Source organism: Orycteropus afer, unplaced genomic scaffold, assembly GCF_000298275.1.
Source record: "Orycteropus afer afer isolate SDZICR_OR568_19922 unplaced genomic scaffold, OryAfe1.0 scaffold00032, whole genome shotgun sequence".
Taxonomy (NCBI): Eukaryota; Metazoa; Chordata; class Mammalia; order Tubulidentata; family Orycteropodidae; genus Orycteropus; species Orycteropus afer.
The window spans coordinates 4,431,494-4,455,539 of record NW_006921619.1 but is presented as its reverse complement, the minus strand read 5'-3'; the positions used below and the strand labels follow the sequence as shown (position 1 = coordinate 4,455,539).

The following is a 24,046-nucleotide window of genomic DNA, read 5'->3' as shown; positions in this document are numbered from 1 at the left end:
AAAATCTCTAATGGAGAAGTCCAAGTGAAACTACAGTATGCTAATTGTCTTTCGCCTTTTCTCTCACTCTTTTATTCTTTTGAATTTCAATTGTTTTAGTCTTTGAAACTGGGTACACTTCTATAAAAGAGACAAAAATCATGAATGGTAGATATTTTCCTTTGAGTTCCTGTGCACCTCATTTTTTTTTTAAAAAAAGCAAAAACAAAAAAACCAAAACAACCTTATGTGGGCAGGGCCACATTTTACAAAGGAGTTATCTAGTTTGTCATTTTCATATCAGATCACTGGTATTAGTAAAATAGTTATTAGTGTTTGGGTTTCTAAGTTAACAAAGCATCCTTTTTTCCTTTCTACTCTTCTCTTTTGAAGCTTTCAGCTGAGACCACAGGAGAAGCAGAATGTCATGTTGGGATGGGAACTCAGGTACTACTCTCTTGAAACTACTCCTGTATCAGTTTTCCACAACCACCATATGACCACAATGCCCTCTTCCTTGCTTCCTTCATTATGATATCCTTATTCATCTAGTATGCTCTTAACTCCAGTCACGACACCTTTTCCATTGCATTCTGTGGAAGTCTGTTTTAACTGAGGGTAAACTCTTTTAATTTGAATTATTTCTCTCACATTTTCCTACCACCATTCCTTATCTATAATTTCAAAGAACTTTTTCCCTGAGGATGTTTCCTTGCTGAATTCAAAATTAGAAAACATAAGCTGTTTCCAAATATATTTTGCACAGTAACATTGTGAGAGCAAGTGTGTCTGAGATGACTTACTCTGGAGGGCTCAATAAAGGAGGAGATAAGTTATTTTCTTTTAAAAAATACAGTCAGTACTTTTTAGTCACTGTCTAATTTATGGTATACTCAATAAACATTCTTCATTGGTGTTTACCTTCCAATTATTTAGCTTTTTATTTTTTTTTAATGATTTCATAGAAGTCTTTTCCTAGATGATATATTATTCTTGAGGAATTTAAAAAAATTTAAAGTTATATCAAGATTTCTGATAAAAATTTCATGAAATAATTTTACCCTTTGCCAGCATAAAATTCTATTAATAAAAAAGAAATAATGATTGCACTCTTCTTTAATGATTAACTTGCTTAAAAAATTAAGGTAAAATGAAAGTACTATCTACAATTATCAAGCTTAGTTCTAAACCTGTAGCAGTCTATGAGGCCCTGTTTAAAAACACTAATTTAAAAAATGTTCATCCTGTCAGACTACATAGAAAATTTAATGTTTTTATTAAGTTCATTTTTAACATACAAGAAATAAAATGAACATTCAACAAATTACTAATCTTGACAAATGTTTATTAGAACCTACTCCTGTACTGTTAACACAAGCTCCAGTGTTAAACAGTTATACCTCAAATACTGTAACTCTTTCAAGCATGCATAGGCAAATCAAAACATTTCATACTGAGTCTAACTCTTCCACTATCTAGAAGACACAGAGTTAAAATTACTTATTAGTTCAATCTTCCCTTTGTCTCCAATTGCAAATCTTGCCAACAGAAAAGGAAAAACCAAAGGTGCTAAACACTAAAGAATAGCAATAAAGGAATATCTTTTTTGTGAAGGTATAGATCTGCCCACAGAAAAGCAGTTTTTTGATACACACACATACTTACACATAGACACTGGTATGTTATACATACTCCTCCAATCTTCAAAAATCTTAGAGAAATTTATCAAACCTACTAAAAAAGATTTCAGAGGACTGTATGAAGGGTGAATCATTCTTTCCTAAGTTAAAAAGAACTTAATAAATTAAAAAAATTTGTTGAAAATTAATGAACATTTTTAATATTCATGACACTGCTAGGACTTTATACAAAAAAAGGGTATGTGTGTGTAGAACCTTAACTTCCTCTGAACTCCCCTGTTGGACTCAAATCCCAAATCAATGCTAACTCTTTCATTTGCTTCCGTCTCAGGATCACTTGTTCACATTAACTTCATTTTTACCTCCAGTCACATTTCTTTCAAGTACTTTCCTCTAATACCGTATTATAGTCCAGGCCCATAGTTTTTTGCAGATTTCTTTAGATACGAGAATAATGTCTGCATCTGGGGTCTTGAAAGCTTGCCAGCTGCCATATAAGGTACAACTATTGGTCTTTACTTGTATAAAGCAAAAGATAATGCAGGAAATCAAAGGCTCAAGAAACTAGACCACAGGACTAATAGCCCACTTGAACCATAATCTCTTAACCTGAGACCAGAAGAACTAGATGGTGCCCAGCTACCACTACAAGACCATGTCAGGATGATCTTGGATAGAATGGGAACAAAATGTAGAACAAAACTCAAATTCCTAAAAAAGGCCAGACCTACTGGACCAAAAGAAGCTAGAGGCTAGATGAACCCCCAAGACAATTTTCCTAAGATACCCTTCGTTTTGGTTACCTAGTACCAACTCTAACAGAAATACCACAAATGGAATGGCTTGAACAAACAGGAGTTTATTCTCTTACAATTTTGGAGGCATTAAGTCTGAGTTCAAAGTGCCAGGCTCTAGGGGCTGGGTGAAAGCCCCTCAACCTTGGGCTTCAGCTCTGTCTCCTTCCTTTGCCTGGCCCACTGAAGCTGGAGGCTTTTCTTCACTCAGACAGCTGCTGGCTGTTGAGGCCGACAAGCCCAAGGTTGACAAGTAAAAAGGCACAGTCCCAATGTTACCAAACAATATGGTAGGCCACTAATTCAAGTCTAGAATAAGTCCCAAGATGCTAAGGGCACGGCAGGCTGCTGAATAACAGCTTGGCTACAAGCAGGGTTCAAGCTGAAGACCCTCTTCAAAGTTGATTCTTATATACTGGAAGCAGACCACATTCCTAAAACAGCTACTCAGGTATTCCAATAGATTCTACCATGGAGTTAAATCCTAATCTCACCACAGGGAATAACTACATCTAGCAGCGCAGCCACTCAACTAGGCCCAGCCACGCTGACACACAAACTTAACTACCACCCCATATGAACCTGGAACTAAAGCTATTTCTGCAGGTTACTTTTCAGACAAATAATTGACTGGCTTATAAAATAAACAGTATCACTCATGAGTAAAGTAGTCCCTTAAACAGTTAACTATATGAGACCAAATGGTTAACAGTTACATGAACGCAAAGATGAGAGGGCAAGAAAGAGAAGGCAAGCTAGATCAATGGAAAGAAAACAAACAACGGAAAAAAATGAGAATGCTGACATATTATAAAAATTTTAAGCAATGGCATGGAACAATTTGTATAAAAATTGTTAAAGTAGAACCTAACTTGCTGTGTAAACTTTCACCTAAAACTTTCTCTCTCTCTAAAAGAAAAATGTGTGGAAAACAGGAAGCATTCAACACGTCTAGTGCTGAACAAGGAGACGTAGATAAGAAGTCTAGATTTTTAGCTCAGGAGACACGAGGGAGTTGGAGCAAAAGAATAGAGGTCTATGGGCTCAAATCCGAAGAACAGGTGGTAGTGAGAGAAGGCTTGGGAGAGAGGCAAGAACACTTTGGAGAGAAAACATAAACAATGGGTTGAAAGTGGAACCAAGCACACAATGTTCTAAGAGAGCCAGTAAGGAGGCTTAAAGAGAAGAGAGTTTTTGGGAGAAGTAGATCAGGTAGGATGGGGGTCTTCAATATAATAATGATTGTCTAGTAAAAGCAGTACTTCTATATACTAGGCACTATACTTAGTGCTTAACACATATTATGTACTTAATCCTCACAGCAAACCTGTAAGGTAGGGATTATGCCCCTCATTTTGTAGGTGAGGAAGTTGAGTCTAAAGAGGTTACATAATTCATCCCAAATCACTCAGATGATAAATACTGATGCCTGGATGTGAATCCAATTCTGACTGATTCCAATGTGTGCTGCTTTTTCACTAAGCCTGGCATTGGTGGTAACCAACCAAAACCAAAGACACTGGTGGTAGGTGGTTTAATTCTACTGGTAGATTCATTTGTAGTGGTACATTAATTAATTAGTGATTTATATTGAGTGGCACACTACAGAACTGGCAGATTTCTTCAGTAAGGGGGTAAAGAAGTTAATGATTTACAATATAAGGTGAAAAAAAAACTCAAGAATTAAACAAGTAGTAATCAACAACAATATATCATTCATTAAAGGTGTTTTTTTTTTTCTTTTATGGTATAAATTATGCTCAAAATTTGACTTTTTTAAGTCATTAAAATTTAGAAACAAATTCTCAAATTAAGGGAATACTTAAATAAATTATGATATGCAACAGTATATTGTGATCAAAATGTTTCTGAACATTTTAAATATCATAGACAATCACTTAGGCTATGTTAAGAATAAAAGTCAAGAAGGTAATAAAAATAGCAAAAAATTAAAAAGAATGGAAAAACATGTTAAAATGACAGATGTAATTATATCTGGGTAGAGGGAAAAGCAATTTATTTACTTTAGAATTTTTCCTGTATATTCCAAATTTACCACAATAGGCACATTCTACTTTTAAAATTAGAAAACAGCAGTAACTAGCAAAAAAAGATCTCTTTAATTTCTTTTTCAGCCAATGAGTTTTTTCCTTTTTCTAAACTTTCCTCTCCTCTTCACTCTGTCCAGTTTCTACCTTGATATTTCAGGTGGAAGTTGGCCCACTCACTCATATACTTATCTGTTTGATGATCCTTGCACAAGTGGCAATCTTGAACTGAAAGGCACCAGGCACTTATTTCTCAAAAGAATTTAGGGTCGTGATTAAGCTCACAGGCTTTGAAGTCACACAGATCTGAATTTGAATACTATTCTCATAACTAACTTACCTCTCTGAGGTTAATTTTCTAATATGCAAAACAGTAACAAATGATATTTTCCTCACACTGAATTGTTAAGATGATTTAATAAATGAATGTGTGTAATACACCTGGCTCAGAAAAACAACTCAACATAAGCTATTTGGGAAGTCCTATAACCATTATAGGAGCTCTAGTAGCATAGTGCCTAAAGCACTTGATTGCTAACCAGAAGGCTGGTGGTTCAAACCCACCAGCCACTCCTCGGAAGGAAGGTTGGGCAATCTACTTCCGTAGTGATACTGCCTCAGAAACCCAAGGAGGAGTTGCTATGAGTCGGGTCCGACTCAACAGCACATAACAACAACAACAACAACATAACCATTATAGGGAGCTCTGGTGGCATAGTGCCTAAAGGTATTTGACTGCTAATCAGAAGGGTGGCAGTTCAAATCCACCAGCCACTCCTTGGAAGGAAGGTTGGGTAATCTACTTCTGTAGTGATATGCCTCGGAAACCCAAGGAGGGGTCATTATGAGTCAGATCCAACTCCATGGCAATGAGGGTTTTTTTTTTTTGAGTTATAACCATTATAAGGCACTCTGATGGCATAATGCCTAAGGCATTTGATTGCCAGCCAGAAGGTTGAAGGTTCAAGCCCAGCAGCCACTCTGTGGAAGGAAGACTGGGCAACATATTACTATAAAGATTTACCACCTTGGAAACCCAAAGTGGGTTGCTATGAGTTGGAATTGACTCAATGGCAGTGAGAGTTTTTTTTTTTTTTTTTTTCCGGGTCATAACCATTATGCTACATTAACTACATTGATGTTTTTGACGGAATCTGGCTAAGTATGTCCTCAAAAGTGATCAGGCAATAAGTTATGTTTCTACTCTACATCCTAAAGGAGTCAGCATGGTTAAGTCTTCTCTACAACTGAAACCTATTTTCTTCTTTCCTCTAACATAATACATAATTAGTTTACTTGACTATTTTCTATAACCTTCTTAAGACCCAAAGCTCCATGACTAGGTATGTAAGTTACTTACCCCCATATACCCAGACCCTAATACAGTACATGAGAATGGTTGGCCCTCAATAAATGTTTGTTGAACAGATCACCAAAAACTCACTGCCACTGAGTCAACTCCAACCCATAACACCCCTGTTTGGGTTCCCGAGGTGGCAAATCTTCATGGAAGTAGATACCTCCACCTTCCTTCCAAACAGATAAACCTTTATACCCTGTCATTTGCAAGTCATGTATCTCTGTGTCTCCAAAAGTATTGCCAATGGAAAAAGGAAACTAAGGGTAATACGTAATTCCAGCCCACCATAGTACCTCGGCGATCATGTCATTCTCTCTAATCCATATAATTAAGCCTGGAGAAAGAAATGGAATTCTGTCAAAAGTCTCTCAATATATGTATCCTAATGTATCCGATTAGGATGCAGAGTAACAATCAATGTACTATGGAGCACTCTTTCCTAATTTCACATTTCATAAAAGTGGGCATACTAAACAGTGATTTATGACATCCTTACAATTGCTGGTGTGCACTAAAGAATATGTTAGGGTTCATTCCTGGGTTGTGGCACCAAAAACAAAACAAAACAAGACAAAAACGAAAACAAAAAACCAACAACAAGAGAAAACAAAAAGAATATGTTAGCACTTCCTAGTTAAAAAAAAAAAAATCATGAAATTAAAAGCAAATGAACACTAAATATTCATTTCTCATCTGAATATGGGGGGGTAATAATTAATACCTGTCTAACAGGATGATTGTAAGGATTAATGAAGATTATTGGAAAGCATTTAACATAAAAGTAAGCACTAAGTTAAAGGTAGCTATTATTAAAACATGATCCTGGGGTAAACAGCGTGCAGGGGTGTGGTATATCCTGTGTGAGTTAATTTTGAATAGTAAAACTGTTTAGTAACTTGAGTTTCATACTAACATTACACTGGATTGCATTACTGTTTCAACTTTTACTCGTATGTAATTTTATTTAAGAAAAACAAACTGCATTTTAGTTTAATATCTACAATTTTTTAATTTAAATAAAATTTTACTTACATTTTTTACAACAGATATTTATCAAAAAGAAAACAAAATAAAAATATGAGAAAACATTAAAAAAAAAAAAAATCCACCCAAAACTGTGTATCTTACCTGGCCATTTCCAAGTAGAGATATATCTTTCCCTAGTAGAAAGTACGATCCAAAAAAGAAGATGAAGGCATGGCTGAAACCCAGGATGGTCCAGTAAAGAAATGTTTTAATGCTTAGATGGCAGTTTTTACTAATGTCTCTGTAAATTAACAAAAGAAAAAAAGAGAGAATGGCACACATTAGGACTCACATTTATTATTTACCTACTAAATAATTATTATTATTGGATGATTTAAAAAATAAGATGGATTTTTAATTTAAAATTGCTTGAAAATCTTAGCAGAAAGGATAAACCCAAATTTACAGACCACTGCTTATAATATTGTGTAGTGTATTACTGTGTAGTAGCTTATAACTCTCATAAACAAAAACCAAAACCAAAACCAAACACACTGCCGTTGAGTCGAACCCGACTCATAGCAACCCTTCCTTAGGTTTCTGAGGTGGCATGACTACAGAAGTAGATTGCCCAATCTTCCTTCCAAGGAGTGGCTGGTGGTTTTTAACCGCCAGCCTTCTGGTTAGCAGTTAAATGCCTTAGGCACTATGCCACCAAAGCTCCCTACAGTTCTCATACTATGTTAAAATGTATTTTCTCATTTAATAAAGAAGTATAATAAAGACCTAATATTTCAGTTTGATTATGAATGTTGGTTTATCTGTCTGATACTCTTCTGTAAACATCTGGTCACTCTACAATCAGTTTCTTTTCAGTGGAGTCATTTGAATTAGGTTCAGCACTGAGGTTCCTAATCAACTTCACTTCCATCAATACTCAGTATGGAAAGAACAGTCTGTGCCAATCTTGGGTAAAGCCCAGATTTAGATATCCTGGAAAATCAAAACAGGTTATTAGCTTTTCTGGTTAACTGGATCCCTCCTGTAAGAGTAGAAGTCAGGGAATGTAGGAACCATAAGCTGGTCTTGGGGCACAGGTCCAACACTATAGAAAATGATTACTTGGGGACACAGGAGTAACCCAGGGGATCTAGGATTGAAATTAATGTCCTAAATCCTGCATTTTGCAGTGATAAACCCATTCCCATAAAGTTGATTCTGACTCATAGCAACCCCAGAACAGAGTAGACCTGCCCCACAGGGTTTCCAAGGCTATAAATTTTGTAGAAGCAGACTACCACATTTTTCTCTTATGGATTGGAGGGTGGGTTTGAACCACTGACCTTTCGGTTAGCAGTCAAGGGCTTAACAACTGCACCAACAGGGGTCCTTTTGCACTGATTATTATTCATGAATTTAACAATACTGTAAACACAAACTATTTAGGGACTCCAGAGATTACCAATTACTAAATAACTTCGTTAATACATACAAAATGAAGTATTAATGGTTTGAAACAGTAAAACCAAACCAAAACCAACCCTACTGCCATTGAGTCGATTCTGAACTCACAGCAACCCTACAGGACCAAGTACAACTGCCACGTAAGGTTTCCAAGTCTGTAAATCTTTATAGAAGCAGATGGCCTCATTGCTCTGAAGAATGGCTGGTGGGTTCAAACCTCTGACATTCTGATTAACAGCCAAATGCTTTTTAACCACTGCGCCACCAGAACTCCTTGAAACAGTAAGCACAAGTTATACAAACTGCTCACTGTATTCTTAGGATGAACGGGCTCATTCTTAAAAACACTAGGAAAATTATTCAAATTTTCTCTATGTTATTCCACAAAACTATTTTCCTTAGTAAAATTTTAATCACTAAGACATTAGTGAAAAATAACATATTATCTTGTTATTTTGGTACTTAAAAAAAATTAGTAACCACTGAATGTATTAGTTATAACCAGAAATGTTATAAACAGTCCAAAATACTGGAAAATACTTTACCGATAGAGAGTGGGCTTGCTCTGTAATATATGAGGGTCTATATGCTGTTCCAAAAGACTATATATCAGAATAGGTAGAGAAGTGAAACAAATATTGTACAAAGTCAGGTACACGCTGTCATACAGAGTCTAGAAAGAGAAATTGGTAGGCATTTTGAGATTATACTATTATACTTTTGCAATTATGTATTACTATTATACTTTTGCATGTCATCATAAAGCAGCATATTTAAAAAATAAGCATAAAATTATATAGTTTTTTTCAACTTACATCAAAAGCCATTTTAATAATTCCAATTTGTGTTTCATATAGATGTAAGCATATAATGTTCCTAGATTTATATTCTTTGTGGAAACTGGAATATTTGGCTATATAAAATATTTTTATAATTATAGTAAATTAGATCTACAATTCAAGTTTCTCCACAATTTGGTCTCTGTGATGCAATTTTACATAATTCTCCTACATGCATCCTAGATTTCTTATTATTCCTCATGATATGCTACATATAGTCTTCCTTCCATGCCTCTGTCTCCTCAACTAAGCCCTACACTTCCTTTAAGGCACTGAACATCAACATGAACCTTGCCTAACAGCCTAAGTCTTGGATGACAGCTTCTTCCTCTAAATTGTCATCTGTACTACTATTGATACTAACTGCTTCATATACTCTTTTTGCTGTTAATAGCGTCTCTCAAATTATACTTAATGTCCATGAAATACCTAATCAAAATAAGTTAAGGTCCCCTTGTCATATGCTCTTAAAGCTTTCTTTACTTCAGTTAAGCAAACTTTGTTTCTAGAAATCAATGCTTAAGCAGATTGGGAATCTGGTTTTACAGACTGTAAACAGAAGAAAAAATAATGGTCAAGGATAAAAACAACTCATGAAAAACCTAAAAAAATTAAAGCTCTAATTTTTCAACAAATCAGAGCCAATGTCTTGGTCAATGTGACATGGGCAGTGGGGTACGTGAAGAGTACTTAATTAGAACCAGGTTCAAATCACGGTTTAGTCGTTAATTTCTCTATGTGGTCTTGGCCAAATTACTTACTTTCTGGGGATTTCAATTTTCTTATCTATAAAATAAGACCAAGTATAGCAAGAATGGCAAATATGTTACATGTGTGACCAAAGATCCATCCTGTGCCCATTACCCACCCAACTGCCATCAAGTTGATTCCAACTCAAAGTGACCCTACAGGACAGAGTAAAACTGCCCCATAGGGTTTCTAAGGCTGTAAATCTTTATGAAGTGGACTGCCATATCTTTCTCCTAAGGAGAGGTTAGTGGGTTCAAATACTGACCTATCAGTTAGCAGCTGAGAGTTTAACCACTTTTCCACCAGGGCTCCTGTGCCTTTTACAACCACTCCTAATCAGTTACAGCATTTTCCCTCTTCTTAACCTATAGCTTCAGAATCTTTTTCAATAAAGTACTCCAGGTGGGCCCTATCAATCATATAGAGCTACCTTGGAAGATGAAACCTGTATGTCATTCCTGGACTCCATCCCTAAAGTTCCTTCCAAATCTAAAAAACTCTATGAGTTAAAAAAAAAAAAAAAAGTCAATACTGAAGCAATCCTCCAACAGTTACGTGGCCTGGCTTGATAAGGATTCTCCAGAAACAAGTATTACAGATAAGTTGAACCATGGTATCAAAATTCCCTCATAAGCTTGAAAGAATTAATGTTTATTTTCTTAAAAGCACCCAGAATTGAAACATATTTTACCTAAAACTGAAATCCAAAATAAAGAAATACTATAAATATTATACTGATTAAATAAACTAATCAGAAGGGTTTTGTCTAGTTACCTGCAAGGCTAAGAAAAAATGGAAAAAGTCACTCCAAGTGTGATGAAAAACTGAACACACATATTTCATTCTGAAAGAACAAAATATAAACTTCTATTTACTTACCTGTTGAGAAAACAAACAGTAGAACTGATATAAAAACTGGGGTGTGATAAAGCACACATTCTGAAAAACAAGATTAAAAAGGAAATAATTAAGATATGTAGGTCTAAAAGAGAAATTTCTGAAAAATAACATCACTGTGTGGTTCAACATTAGAAAAACAATCAATGTCATCCACCACATGAATAAAACAAAGGAGAAAAACCACATGATCATATCAATTAATGCAGAAAAGGCATCTGATAAACTCTAACACCCATTTCTGATCAAAACTCTCAGCAAAATAGGAATAGAAGGGACATTCCTCAACATAATAAAGGGCATCCATGCAAAACCAACAGCCAACATTATTCTCAATGGAGAGAGACTGAAACCATTCCTCCTGAGAACAGGAACCAGAGAAGGATGCCTTCTATCACCACTTCTATTCAACACTGTACTGGAAGTCCTAGCCAGGACAATAAGGCAAGAAAGGGAAATCAAAGGCATCCAAATTGGTAAGGAAGAAGTCAAACTATTCCTATTTGCTGATATGATCCTACACTTAGAAAACCCAAGAGACTCAGTCAAAAATCTCCTGGAACTAATTGAGAAATTTAGCATCATGGCAGGATACAAGGTCAACATCCCACAATCAGCTGTATTCCTCTATACCAGCAAAGAGATTGCTGAAAAAGAAATAAGGAAATCAATACCATTTACAATAGGTATCACAAAAAATAAAATACTTGGGAATAAATCTTACCAGGAACACAAAAGACCTGTACAAAGAAAACTATAAAAAACTACTTCAAGAAACCATATGAAATCTATATAAATGGAAGAACATCCTATGCTCGTGGATAGAAGATTGAAAATTGTGAAAATGTTATCTCTACCCAAAGCAATCTATACATTCAGTGTAATCCCAATCCAGATCCCATCAACACTTTTTGAGAATATGGAAAAACCAATCACTAACTTTATATGGAAAGGAAAGCAACCTTGAATAAGCAAAGCACTATTGAAGAAGAAAAACAAAGTAGGAGGTCTCACACTGCCAGATCTCAAACCTACTATACAGCCACAGTAGTCAAAACTGCCTGGTACTGGTACGGGTATAATAGACAGACACACAGACCAATGGAATAGAACTGAGAGCCCAGAAATAGATCCATCAACATATGGTCAGCTGATCTTTGACTAAGGCCCTAAAAATCCATTAAACGGGGAAGAGAATGTTTGTTTAATAAATGGTGCTGGCAAAACTGGATATGCGTTTGCAGAAAAATGAAACAAGATCTGTACCTCACACCATACACAAAAACTAACTCCAGATGGAGCAAAGACTTAAATGTGAAACCTAAAACTATACAGCTCCCCAAGGAAAAACTAGGGACAAATTTAATTTTGGGGCCCTAATATATTGCATAAATAGACCATTAAGCATAACCCAAAATGCACAAACAGCAGAAGAGAAACTAGATGAATGGGACCTTCTAAAATTTAAATTTTTATGTGCTTCCAAAGACTTCTCTAAGAGTCAAAAGAGAACCTACAGATTGGGAAAAAATATTTGGCAATGATATCTAACAAGGGACTAATCTCTAGAATTTATAGAAAACTCCAACACCTCCATAACAAAAAGACAAATAATCCAATTAAAAAATGGGCAGAAGACATGAATAGACACTTCACCAAGGAGGATATTCAGGTGGCTAACAATCATATGAAGAAATGCTCACGATCATTAGCAATTAGAGACATGCAAATCAAATCGACAATGAGATCCATCTTGCTAGAGCACTAGTAGCAAAATTCAGCAAGATAGAAAATAACAAATGCTGGTGAGGATGTGGAGAGATTGGAACTCTCATACACTGCTGGTGGAACTGTGAAATGGTACAACCACTGTGGAAAGCAGTATGGTGATTCCTTCAAAAGTTGGAAATAGAAATACCATTTGACCCAGCCATTCCATTACTAGGTATATATTCTAAAAGAAGTGAGAGCCGGGACAAGAACAGACATATGCACACCCATATTCATCGCAGCACTATTTACAGTAGCAAAAAGTTGGAAACAATCTAGGTGTCCGTCAGCTGAGGAATGGGTAACCAAACTATGGTACATACATACAATGGAATACTACGCAACCCTAAAAAATAATGTAGAATCTGCAAAACACTGTATAACGTGGATGAACTTGGAGGACATTATGCTAAGTGAAATAAGTCAATCACAGAAGGACAAATATTGTATTAGTCCATTACTGTAAAAGTCAAGGAAAGGTTTCTATATGGAGGGAAATTTTCTTTGCTGGTTACGGGGGTGGGAAGGGAGGGGAGGGAACACTGTTAGGCAGAGATAAGTATTGATTTGAGTGAAGAGAAGGGCAGTGTACCAAATGTGAGTGATCAACATGGTGGCACTAAGGAAGAGGAAGACATAGAGTGGTACATGGGAGGTACAGACAACAAAGATGAACCCTTCTGCACATACAGTACTGCTTTGTCAGTGAAGGCCAACACGGGTATATGGGTGGATAGATGGGTAGACAGGCTAAACTATTAGGTATGTCTATGCAATAGGGAGTGTACCCAAGACTATGTATGGAGTTGGCAGACAATGACCCTATAAGTGTATTTGTATGATCTGAATTCCCAGGTGTATAGTAGAGGTGACAAGGGACAAGGCTGTAGTCATTTCTTGGTCACAGCCAGCTACCCAGAGGGACTGAGCAGTTGAACCTATGGGTTTGGGATCACAGTCACAGGGGACATCAAGCTCAATTGGCATAACATACTATACAAAACATTGTTCCACCTACTACTTTGGTGAGTAGTGACTGGGATCTTAAAAGCTTGCAAGCAGCCATCTAGATGCAATGATGGGTCTCTCCTCATCCAATGCAAAGAAGAATGAAGAAAACCAAAGATTTATGGAAACAATTAATCCTAATGACTGATACATCATGCGATCCACAGCCCATACAACTGTGAGACCAGAAGATCTAGGTGGTGCCCGACTACCAATGTCAACCACTCAGAGGGGGACCTATATAGGAGATCCTGGATAGAAAGGGAGAACAATGTGGAACAAAAGTCAAAATCATTTGGGGAGGGGAGGGAAAAAAAAAAAGGGCGACCAGGTTTGCTGGTCTGATAGGGCCTGGTGGAGCTACTGAGTTTATGGCCGCTAGCTGCCCTTTAGGTCTGGAATTGAACCTACACCTGTGGCTTCCAGCCAAACAAAAGACAGGCATATGAGTAGAACATTTACCTGAGGCAGATACACTCCTTGGAAAAAACAATCATGGGAGAAAGAAGGGCTGTTTATGCACAGGGAGACAGCTCAGGGGGCAGGAGGGCATGGAAGGATGGACACAGGAAAGAGGTAACTATCGGGAGAAAGTGGGAGGAGAGCTGTTGCATTGTGGTAAATTGTAGTCAATGTCATGAGACAAAGTGTATGTGAATGCTGTATGGAAAGTGAATTTGTTCTGTAAATTTTCACTCAAATCACCATAAAAAATATAACATCATTGCACTGATTTGAAAGCCTCCATATTACTTTTTTTGTAAAGTAATATTCTAAATAAATAAGAGAACTTTTATTGAAGCCAATGTCTATTAAAGAGCCCAGAAATACAGTTACAGTTGATAAAGAAAGTAGAGGATATGCACATAATAATTCATTCACATAAATGGGAAAGCAGGATTTCCCTTTTATTAAAAAAAAATCTAAAAGCATTCTAACCATCAGTAGAAATACCAGAATGAAAATATTCTTGGTTTCTATCATTGCCTAGCAGTACATAATTTTGAATTTAAAACCTCTCAACTATTATTGAATATTTTTCATATATAATTCAATAAGTAAGATTTACTTAAAACTTAAGGCTATGTAAAAGTTTAAAGATGCAAAAATATTTAAAACACAGAATACAAGGAACTAACAAAACATCTTCCTATCTAATATACTCAGGTTACAAGTAAAAGCTAGAGTGATAAGCTAGAAGAAAACTGCCACCATCATCTATTAACAATATACAATTGATTCACTTGTGCTCCTTCATTGGCTTGCAGCTATTACTTAACTACAGGAACATGAGCAATGTAAAATATTCCAGTACATGAAATATCTTGGTAGCCAGCAGTTCTTAACACGGGTTCCAGAGACCCCCACATTTTCCCAAGGGGTCCAGAGATAGAACAGTATTTCAACATAGTCTCCTTGTTATCCTATGTATTTTATTTTACACACATAAAAACTCTATACTGACAAGGAATTCATAGGTTTCACTAGACTACCAAATCCATGGCACAAAAAGGTTAAGAATCTCTGCTTGAAGGCATTACGTTGGAGTTAAATTAAAACTTATTTCTGGTTCAGGACAAAATGACTTTAAAACCAACTGACTTTATTGGAATCTAATTTACATAGAATAAGGAGGGGTCATTATGAGTCAGGTCCGACTCGATGGCATATAAGAACAACAAGGACAAAATGTATCAATTTTATTTTGATGATTTTGACAAACTTATACACCTGTGTAACCACCACAACAATAAATCAGAGAACTTTTCTATCACCTCAAAATGTTTCTTTTTGTTCTTTCCAGTCAGTTCTATCATGTCCATCCTTGGCTACAAGCAACCACTGATCTGCTCTCAATCAATTTAGGTTACATTACAACAAAATAATGGAATTCTATTACATAAAATATTGTTTACTTATAGAAACTATTTTTAAGAATAATGTCTATGCCAATATTATTCACTACATTGAAATATCAAATTATTACAACAGTAATTGTTTCTAAAATAGTCATGAAACTCACCTTATAAAAAAAATACTGTACAAGGGTTGCTATTCTAATATAGTAAAAATGACCATGAACAAAAAGCAATTTGGAGAGGAATTTAAATCTAGCTATTGCATAGTCACTGTTTCTTGCAGCTTGTCTTCCTTCTTTACCCATGATTCCTGTAATAAAAGAAACAAAAAAGCAAGTATTACTGATAATTGTAATTTTCATGATACATCTGCAAGTATCTTACATAACAACAGTTGAACCTGGACTTAAGAACACTGAATCCTAATATACAGCATATACCCATCCTCCCCAAAAGAAAATACCCCAAAAAACAAACTCCTTGCTGTTGAATCCATTCCAAATTATAGTGACCCTAAAGGACAAAAGTAGGCTGCCCCATAGTGTTTCCCAGGCTGTAAATCTTTATGGAAGCAGACTGCCATATATTTTTCCCATGGAGCAGCTGGTGGGTTTAAACTGCCAATCTTTCAATTAGCACCCAAGTGTGCCACCAAGGCTTCTATACAGCATATAATAGGTATTAAAACTAATGTTCAAAGAATTAGAATATAATAAATACAATTAATATAAAAGTGGTATCAAAAGTTCAGAGTACATCAACATATTCTAACTGATAAGCCTAAACGTGTGGTTAGTAGAGACTCCCGATGGACAGAACGCTATACAACAGTCTCAATATCACTATTTCCAAAATATTCAGATTGACTTATTTGAACCCTGCAAAAAATGAGGTTTAAATGTTTTAAAACTTCCATGCATAACTCAAAGTGTTTTTGTTTTTTAAAGAAAAGTATATAGTATTATTTGGAGTCAGTACATAATTTTATCTGAAAAATGAGTACTTTTTTTTAAGGTTATAATAACCCTTTGAGTTTCAAAAGAGTTATTGTCAAATTTAGTTTTTCAATCTGAAAGCAGCTTTTAAATATTATTTTTCAAAATTTAACTAATTTTTGTCATTAAAGGATCAAAACGTACCAAAATGTATAAAGAAAATGACCTATAATCCTAATACCTAGAAAAACAAATAAAAAACACCCACACTGTTTTATAGGTCAATATTCTTTTAGCCTTTTTCTGTCTACTTTATATGTGTATTTAATAAATACAGAGATGTGTACAAAAATGGGATTATTTGTTTTATAATTTGCTTTGCCACTCAATATAATACAGACATTGTTTATAATAATGATCTATATCAATGTGTTAAATTCTCTCATAGAACAAATTCCTGGAAGCATAATTGCTACAAGTCAATAAGCACACACTTAAAATTGTTGTGCATAATAATGCAAGGAATATCAATTAACATTGTATAAAATAATGTGTGAATATTTTAAGAGGTATAAAACAGCATATAAAAATAAAATTGTTTTTGTTATGAAGATGAAAGGAGCTCTGGTGGTGTAGTGCCTAAGGCACTTGACTGCTAACCAGAAGGCTGGCAGTTCAAACCCACCAGCCACTCCTCAGAAGGAAGGTTGGGCAATCTAGGCAATCTACTTCTGTAGTGATATCACCTCAGAAACCCAAGGAGTTGCCACTATGAGTTGGGTCTGACTCAACGGCACATAACAACAACAACAACAACATGAAGATGAGTTGGCAAAGCAAAAATTCACTAATGTGGTATTTACTTCATTTAAAATCTGTAAATAAAATATCCTAAGTATTAGGCTTCTTATGGAGATAGGTAGTACCATCATATCATGTTCCATTTAGTTGTTATTCATGTATTTGCTATTGCAGTTCAATCTACAAAAGGAAAATACAAACTACCTAATAATTTTTATCAACTTTATAAATTCAGAGAAAAAAAAAATCAATCACCTATGCCAACATGTGCTTCTTGTATCATGCTGACATCATTAGCACCATCACCAACAGCCAATGTTATAGGTTTCTCAGGTGAGATTTTTATCAGTCTTATTACCTGAAAGACATACAAATTAATTAGTTCATTATGACACAATTTCAAATTTCTTGTATTTGTATAAAGTCATTTATTTGAAATGACTCTGTAGTAAGAACAGTAGAAAGAAAAATATTTAATATTTTGCAACAGGGTTCATTTTTTGAGGGATGCCTCTATTAGTATTTTAGAATGTCTTTCAGATATGTCGTAACAAAACAGATTATCTTTAGATTTTATAATAGGGAGCAAGAATCTTTTTACATACAGCTTAAATTAAAAAAAATTAAAGTAATTTAATTGTGCAAATCATTACATTATTTTAACTGTCAGGTAAAATTTTTTTTATCTTTCTCAAGAAATTATTCTTTTCACTTGATATAGAGGAAAGACAACTATTTTTTTTTTATAATCAACAAAACTAAAAAAAATTGAAAACATAATCAAGGTTAAATTAAAGCAAAAGGTTTCTTTTGAATTCCTTCATGTACTTTTATGAGGTAAGGTTTTAAAGTCAGCAGTTCAAGACAGTTCTGCTGTTTACTGATTATATGGCTTTAGCTAAAATATTTAACCTCCCTAACTTTATTTCCCTCATCTGGAAATTAGAGATAATTATATCTGCCTTAGTAGTTTGTTGTTCAAAATAACTGAAATAATGTAAACAGAATGTTAATGTAAACATTATGCTAATGCCCCTAACACAGAGCAAGTATTTTAAAGTATTATCAAAATTATGAGAATATTTTCTTTGAATTTTATTAACATTTAACAATACACTATAAACTTTAATTATAACATTGAACATTTAGGTTTTAACCATTTACTACAAGAGCATTAAAACAAAAAAGAAGAGTTGCAAATGTGAAGTAATTTACAGACTCTTAAGAATGATTTACACAGTATGACTAGATAAGGAATCACACAGTCACCTGTCTTCAAGAGACAGCATCACCTGTGAAAAGCAGCAAGGGAAAAAATACTAGCTGATCAGGCCACAGTGAATTGGTATTTCCATTTCTCAAATGTCTTACTTAACAAACATTCAGGTGTTTTGCATATCACGTGTGGTGCTAACAAAGTAAAGCAAAGACACAGAGACCAGAGTTTCTGTGCTGGGAAGAGAATACACAACTTTTTTTTTTTTAAGTAAGATTTTCAAGAAGTCCTCTGACTTAAAAAAGGGGATATGAGTAACTACTTTTAAGTATTGACAAAAGCTGTATCAAACACATTATTTCTTGGTTTTGTAAGAAAACTGATATTGTCCAAATTATGATGTAGTAAATTAAATAAATTAAAAATAAACTTAATTTTTTCCCCATCAATTTGGTAAGATCAAATTATCTGATTTAACAGCAAAATACTAAGTAAGATTCAGTGTCGAGTCATAATGTTATGAAAGCAGTTTGAAAATCCCTTTGTGAGACCATAAATCATACTTTTTTTTCTTTTAAGATCAAAGTAAAAACCTTTAAATATTTTTTCTGTAGCATACACTTATACTTTTACAGGACCAATTAAAAAACATCATTCTGGATACCTAGATCTAGTCCATCTTCTAAAAGAAAAACATTACTTAACCATTCTCAGAATAAGATTACAAAGATGTGAAGTAGAGAGCTCTTTTTATATTAAACATATATTAAGTTTGTGAAGAATAACATATAAGGGAAATATAAGATTTGATTAAATAAATATGTGATAGTAAATAGACAAAATATATGGCTCGGGAGAAAAAAAAGGTATGTGCTTTGGAGTCTAAGACATCCTAATTACCATCTTGTGGCCCCTCTGGGCAAGTCACTTACTAGAGCCTAAGTCTTCTCATCTGTACTTTGACAAACAGTGATCAAATTAATGGGAATAAAGAACACTGTAAAATATTCTTTGAGTAGTTTGGGAACTTTTTTTCATTAACATATCTTTATGATTTTATGTTAGAAGAGAGTCTCAGTTCTTAGAGGAAGAAAAAAACTTTTATCAATCATAATGAAATCGGAGCCAGGAATGGCATCTCTTCAGTTCCTTTCCCAAAAACCTTTTATGTAATACTTTTTCAGAGTTGAAGGGAAGTGAAAGCTAAAACTTGGTATGAATATGTAATGTGTAATCACTAGTTACATTATCCTTTCACCTTCCACTTACACCTTTATGGTACATAGAACAGGAACCTCATGACCTACAGTCAGCTGGGTGGTTTCCACACTACTATTTAAAAGTTAGGAGCTCTGGTAGCATAGTGCCTAAGGCACTTGACTGCTAACCAGAAGGCTGGTGGTTCAAACCCACCAGCCACTCCTCGGAAAGAAGGTTGGGCAATCTACTTCCATAGTGATACTGCCTCGGAGACCTAAGGAGGGGTTGCTATGAGTCGGGGGCAACTTGACGGCATATAACAACAACAACATTTAACAGTTGTGTTGGATGAGATAAGCGAAGCATTAAAAATTTATTACAATAGCCCATGCATGGTTTTACATCTCACTTCAAAGCAATTTTTGTGTACTGGATTAAAAAAACTACGAATCTGCAGGCCTTCTCTATTTCTATGGCCAGTTTATTTAGATTCCATTCTCTAGCTGCTTTTTCTACAAAGTTAAATGAGCAAAATGGTGCCATGTTAGCTAATACACCATTGGAACAAAAATTTCTTTACATGAAGCTTTTTTCACGTTCTAACGGAAGTTGATAATAGCAGAATTTTTAAACTTAGGTGTAACAAATTATTTATAATAAATATCTCCTTGTTTGTGTCTACAAAAACAAAACAAAAATCCCCTACCTCATTTACTACAATTTAGTGGGAATTAAAAAGAATTTAAGTGATTTATATTTTTACAAGTACAAATAATTATAATGCCTGAATATTAAAACAGAATACAGCACAAAAAAAGCCCAGTGAGAATGTTTGTAGGGAGAGAAATTATGAGGCAATGAGGTATTCAGGTACATGCATAATCTCTCTCTTCTATTCCTCTGCTGTTGTTGTTTTGTGCTGTCGAGTCAGATCCGACTCACAACGATCCCTCCTTGGGTTTCCGAGGCGTTATCTCTATGGAAGTAGATTGCCCAACCTTTCTTCCAAGGAGTCGCTGGTGGGTTTGAACCGCCAGCCTTCTGATTAGCAGTCAAGTGCCTTAGGCACTACACTACCAGAGCTCCTCTTTTAATCCTAGTGAGTTAAAATAACTTAAACATTTGTTCATTTCTCTTAAGCTAAGCATTAGCAATGTCTGGTCTCTGGTTTAATCTCCATAGGGAGGGATACATGAATTACAATAATACAGGCATAAAATTCTATGAAGCCAAAAAAAAAAAAAAAAGATGTTTAATTCATTATATCTACATGTAAAATAATTATTGTTTAAATGTATATTTCAAGGTATATTTGTGCTGGATACAGCATAAGACTTCAAATTTCAAATTTGGAGTTACAAAAAAATGTTTTAGGCTTTTACTTGATTCATAGTTGAAATTTAAATCTGTCCTGTTTATAGCCTCATACCACAAGTTAATTGGCTTCTCAACAATTTATTAAAGTTCTGTTGATAGCCATTTAAACAAGAAGTCAGAACAATCAATTTATGAGATTGCAGAAATAAGCAAAGAGTAAGAGTCACTTGAAAGTGCAGATGAATGAAGTCTCCTAGGCTTCTCATTAATTAATTAATTAACTTCTGTAACCATAGTATCACAGTTCAAATTTGTAAAATCACAACTTCCACCTATCACAGACTTTCTAGGTCATCATGAATAGCTGAAACCTTAATGTTCACTCTGAAAATTCCAAAGTTTTATTGTAAAAATTCATAACATGCTAGATTGACATACTGCATATCACCAAATAGAATAAGATAAGGTATTATCTTTAAAGAATAATTTTGGATCTAAGTATCTTCATAGAACTTATAACTCATACATACTTTTGCTTTCTGCAGTGGTGCCATACGACAGCACAATACAGCTGAGCAATTTCTGCAAACTTCCATGAATAGTTTTTCATGTTCCCTGAGTGCAAGAGATAGGCTGGTACCATCCACGACCAGCCCATGCTGAATCACATGATCTTCTGTAATTCTAAAAGAAAGTAATTATATCATCTGTAAGATACTTTGAAGGCACATTATTTATACTTACACAGTAGCAAAAGATTCCTACTGAAAGATGGATGTACAGACTTTATAATTACAAGACTATGTCAGGGAACAAACTCTGTCTTAAGACATGAAAGTTAAGACACTGATATCATCAGTAAAACAGATGATATTCAATTTTATAATCAATTGGTATATAGATACAGTAAGTGTATTTTCTAAACTCTGAAATGTAGCACAATCTGATATGGGTATTTTTACAAATTGTATGAAAAGCTTTATAAAAATAGAAACGTTATTAGTTATGCACTTAGTAGATGCACCTAATTAAAAAAAAAGTTAATGTTTAGGAAAATCCATTGAGTAAAATTCACCCTATGTGTAAGTAGGAAGGAAAGGAATGAAAAAATTTGTACTATCTCTTAATGTCAAACTCTATAATGGAATTGCAATGCCAGACATAGATAAAACACCAGACAAAATGGATCACAGATAACACGGCCCTTGTGGGCACACAGGTGCTACCTCAAATGGCGGTTTGACTGTTGGTAGTTAGGCACATTGTTGGCAGAAAGAGAAAAGGAGTTGCACTATATTTAAATCAACTATATCACTGAGCATATTATTACCTTACTATTTCATTTCCCCACTCCCCTTAAGACTTTCTTGATGAAGTATTGTGTAGATTTACATTCTACTGCAAGTTCTTTTTTTGCAGGCCAGCACTCAGGGTACCACTGTACTACATACATGCATCACAAGGAAAATACTACAGTTTACCACTGAGTTTACAGCATAGCAGATTCTGCACCTGAGAAATATCTTTCCATTTCTAAATAAGATGTGCTAAGACTATTAAATGAGCAACACATTATAAAGGGTAAATATATACTAACAGATTTGCAGGGCACCAAGACGCAGTTGGAAATGACAAGAATACTTCATAAGGTCTCTGTCACTACTCAGGGCTATAGTACAAAAGCAGCCATATGTAATCTATAAACAAATGAATATGGCTGTGTTCCATTCTAACTTTATTTACAGACATGGAAATCAGAAGTTCATATAATTTTCACATGTCATAAAATACTGTTTTCTTTGGATTTTTTTTTTTCAATCATTAAAAATGTAAAAACACTATACAAAACAGACAGTGGACTAGATTTGGCCTGTGGGCCGTAGTTTGCTGAGCCCTGAAGCACGATCCAGCTATCTATGTATTCTTACCTTCTGGCAAGCTGCCTCAATTGTTCAGCACATTCACTGTCTGATTTCTGGTTTGTAAGTTCAAGGATATTCATAGTTCTGTGAAAATGTCCACATGATAAACTGACACTAACAGCTGTTTCATGTTTATCTCCTGTAAGTACCCACACTTTAATACCAGCCATTCTCAATGCTTCAATTGTTTCCCGAACTTTATCTTGTAGTCTGAAAATAGAATAAACAAAGTTGGGAATAGAGAGTACTTTTTTTAAAAAACTATTTTAAGAATAAGCCACATAGTGTAGATAAGTTAAATTGTGAACTCCTGACCTGTGAAAAGTTATAGTATAGCAATACAACTGAAATTTTTTCCTATTAGGGAAGAAAGTAGAATAACCAGATTAGTGATGACTTGGTTAACATAAAGTCAATCAATTAAAATGTGTAACTTTGTACCTTAATAGTATATCCTCATTACACCATTAAATCCTACATAAAAGATGATTTTTATAGGATCAAAATATATGGACTTAAACTTATTATAAACTCTCATATTTAAAATTAAAAGCAGATTTCTCTCTTTTTTTAATAAGAAACTCTCTCCCTCATATCACCAGTTTAAACATCAAAACTTGAGACTCCAAATGAATCTCAGAAGTCTCAAAGACAAATGAAAACCCAGATTAAAGAAAAATGCAAACACTCTTTGATTTAGAGAGTAGAGGAAAATAAACTACAGGATTAGTCTGTAGAATTCAATTTAATTCAAGAAACTGAACCAGACATTGAGACGGATGCTGGGGAATTGAGCAAAAGAATAAACAAACTCAAGGAATTCACAGGCTAACAAAGGACAAAGTTGTTATATAATTACAGTGGCACAAGGACAACAGAAATAAGTACAAAACAGAAACTTGACAAAGGAGAGACGTTTTAATCCTGTTCGGGGTCAGGAAAGGTCTTACTGGGTTGGAGGTAGTATCTGAGCTATATTTTTATGAATAAGTCTTTACTGGTGAGTATGGAAAGGATGACTATTCTAGGCAGAAGACAGCCTTGTCAAGAAAAAAGGCACAAAATAGAATAGTTTTACTTTAGAGCTGGCATTCGGAGGGGAACTATAGTTTGGATTATTGAAGTATAAAGTGGAAGGGACAGTGGTAGGAGGTGAGGTCTGAAAATTAAGCAAGAACTGTATCATTAAGGTCTTAGATAGAACACTAAGGAATATTCTAAAAAATTTAAGGCTATCCAAAAAAAACCCCCCCCCCAAAAAAAAAAAAAAAAACTTTCAAT

General features: G+C 34.7%; 1 protein-coding gene across 1 annotated transcript in view; it reads right to left on the bottom strand.

The window, feature by feature from the left end:
* Positions 1-24,046, bottom strand: part of ATP11B (ATPase phospholipid transporting 11B (putative)) — a 124,583-nt gene that overhangs the window by 31,529 nt on the left and 69,008 nt on the right. Inside the window, exons 19-25 of the mRNA XM_042780284.1 lie at positions 22,772-22,975; positions 21,374-21,527; positions 17,366-17,468; positions 15,539-15,684; positions 10,720-10,779; positions 8,797-8,924; positions 6,950-7,088 (exon numbers count right to left, since the gene is read on the bottom strand). Coding sequence (XP_042636218.1) covers positions 6,950-7,088; positions 8,797-8,924; positions 10,720-10,779; positions 15,539-15,684; positions 17,366-17,468; positions 21,374-21,527; positions 22,772-22,975 — 934 coding nt within the window. The remainder of the gene's footprint in view (positions 1-6,949; positions 7,089-8,796; positions 8,925-10,719; positions 10,780-15,538; positions 15,685-17,365; positions 17,469-21,373; positions 21,528-22,771; positions 22,976-24,046) is intronic.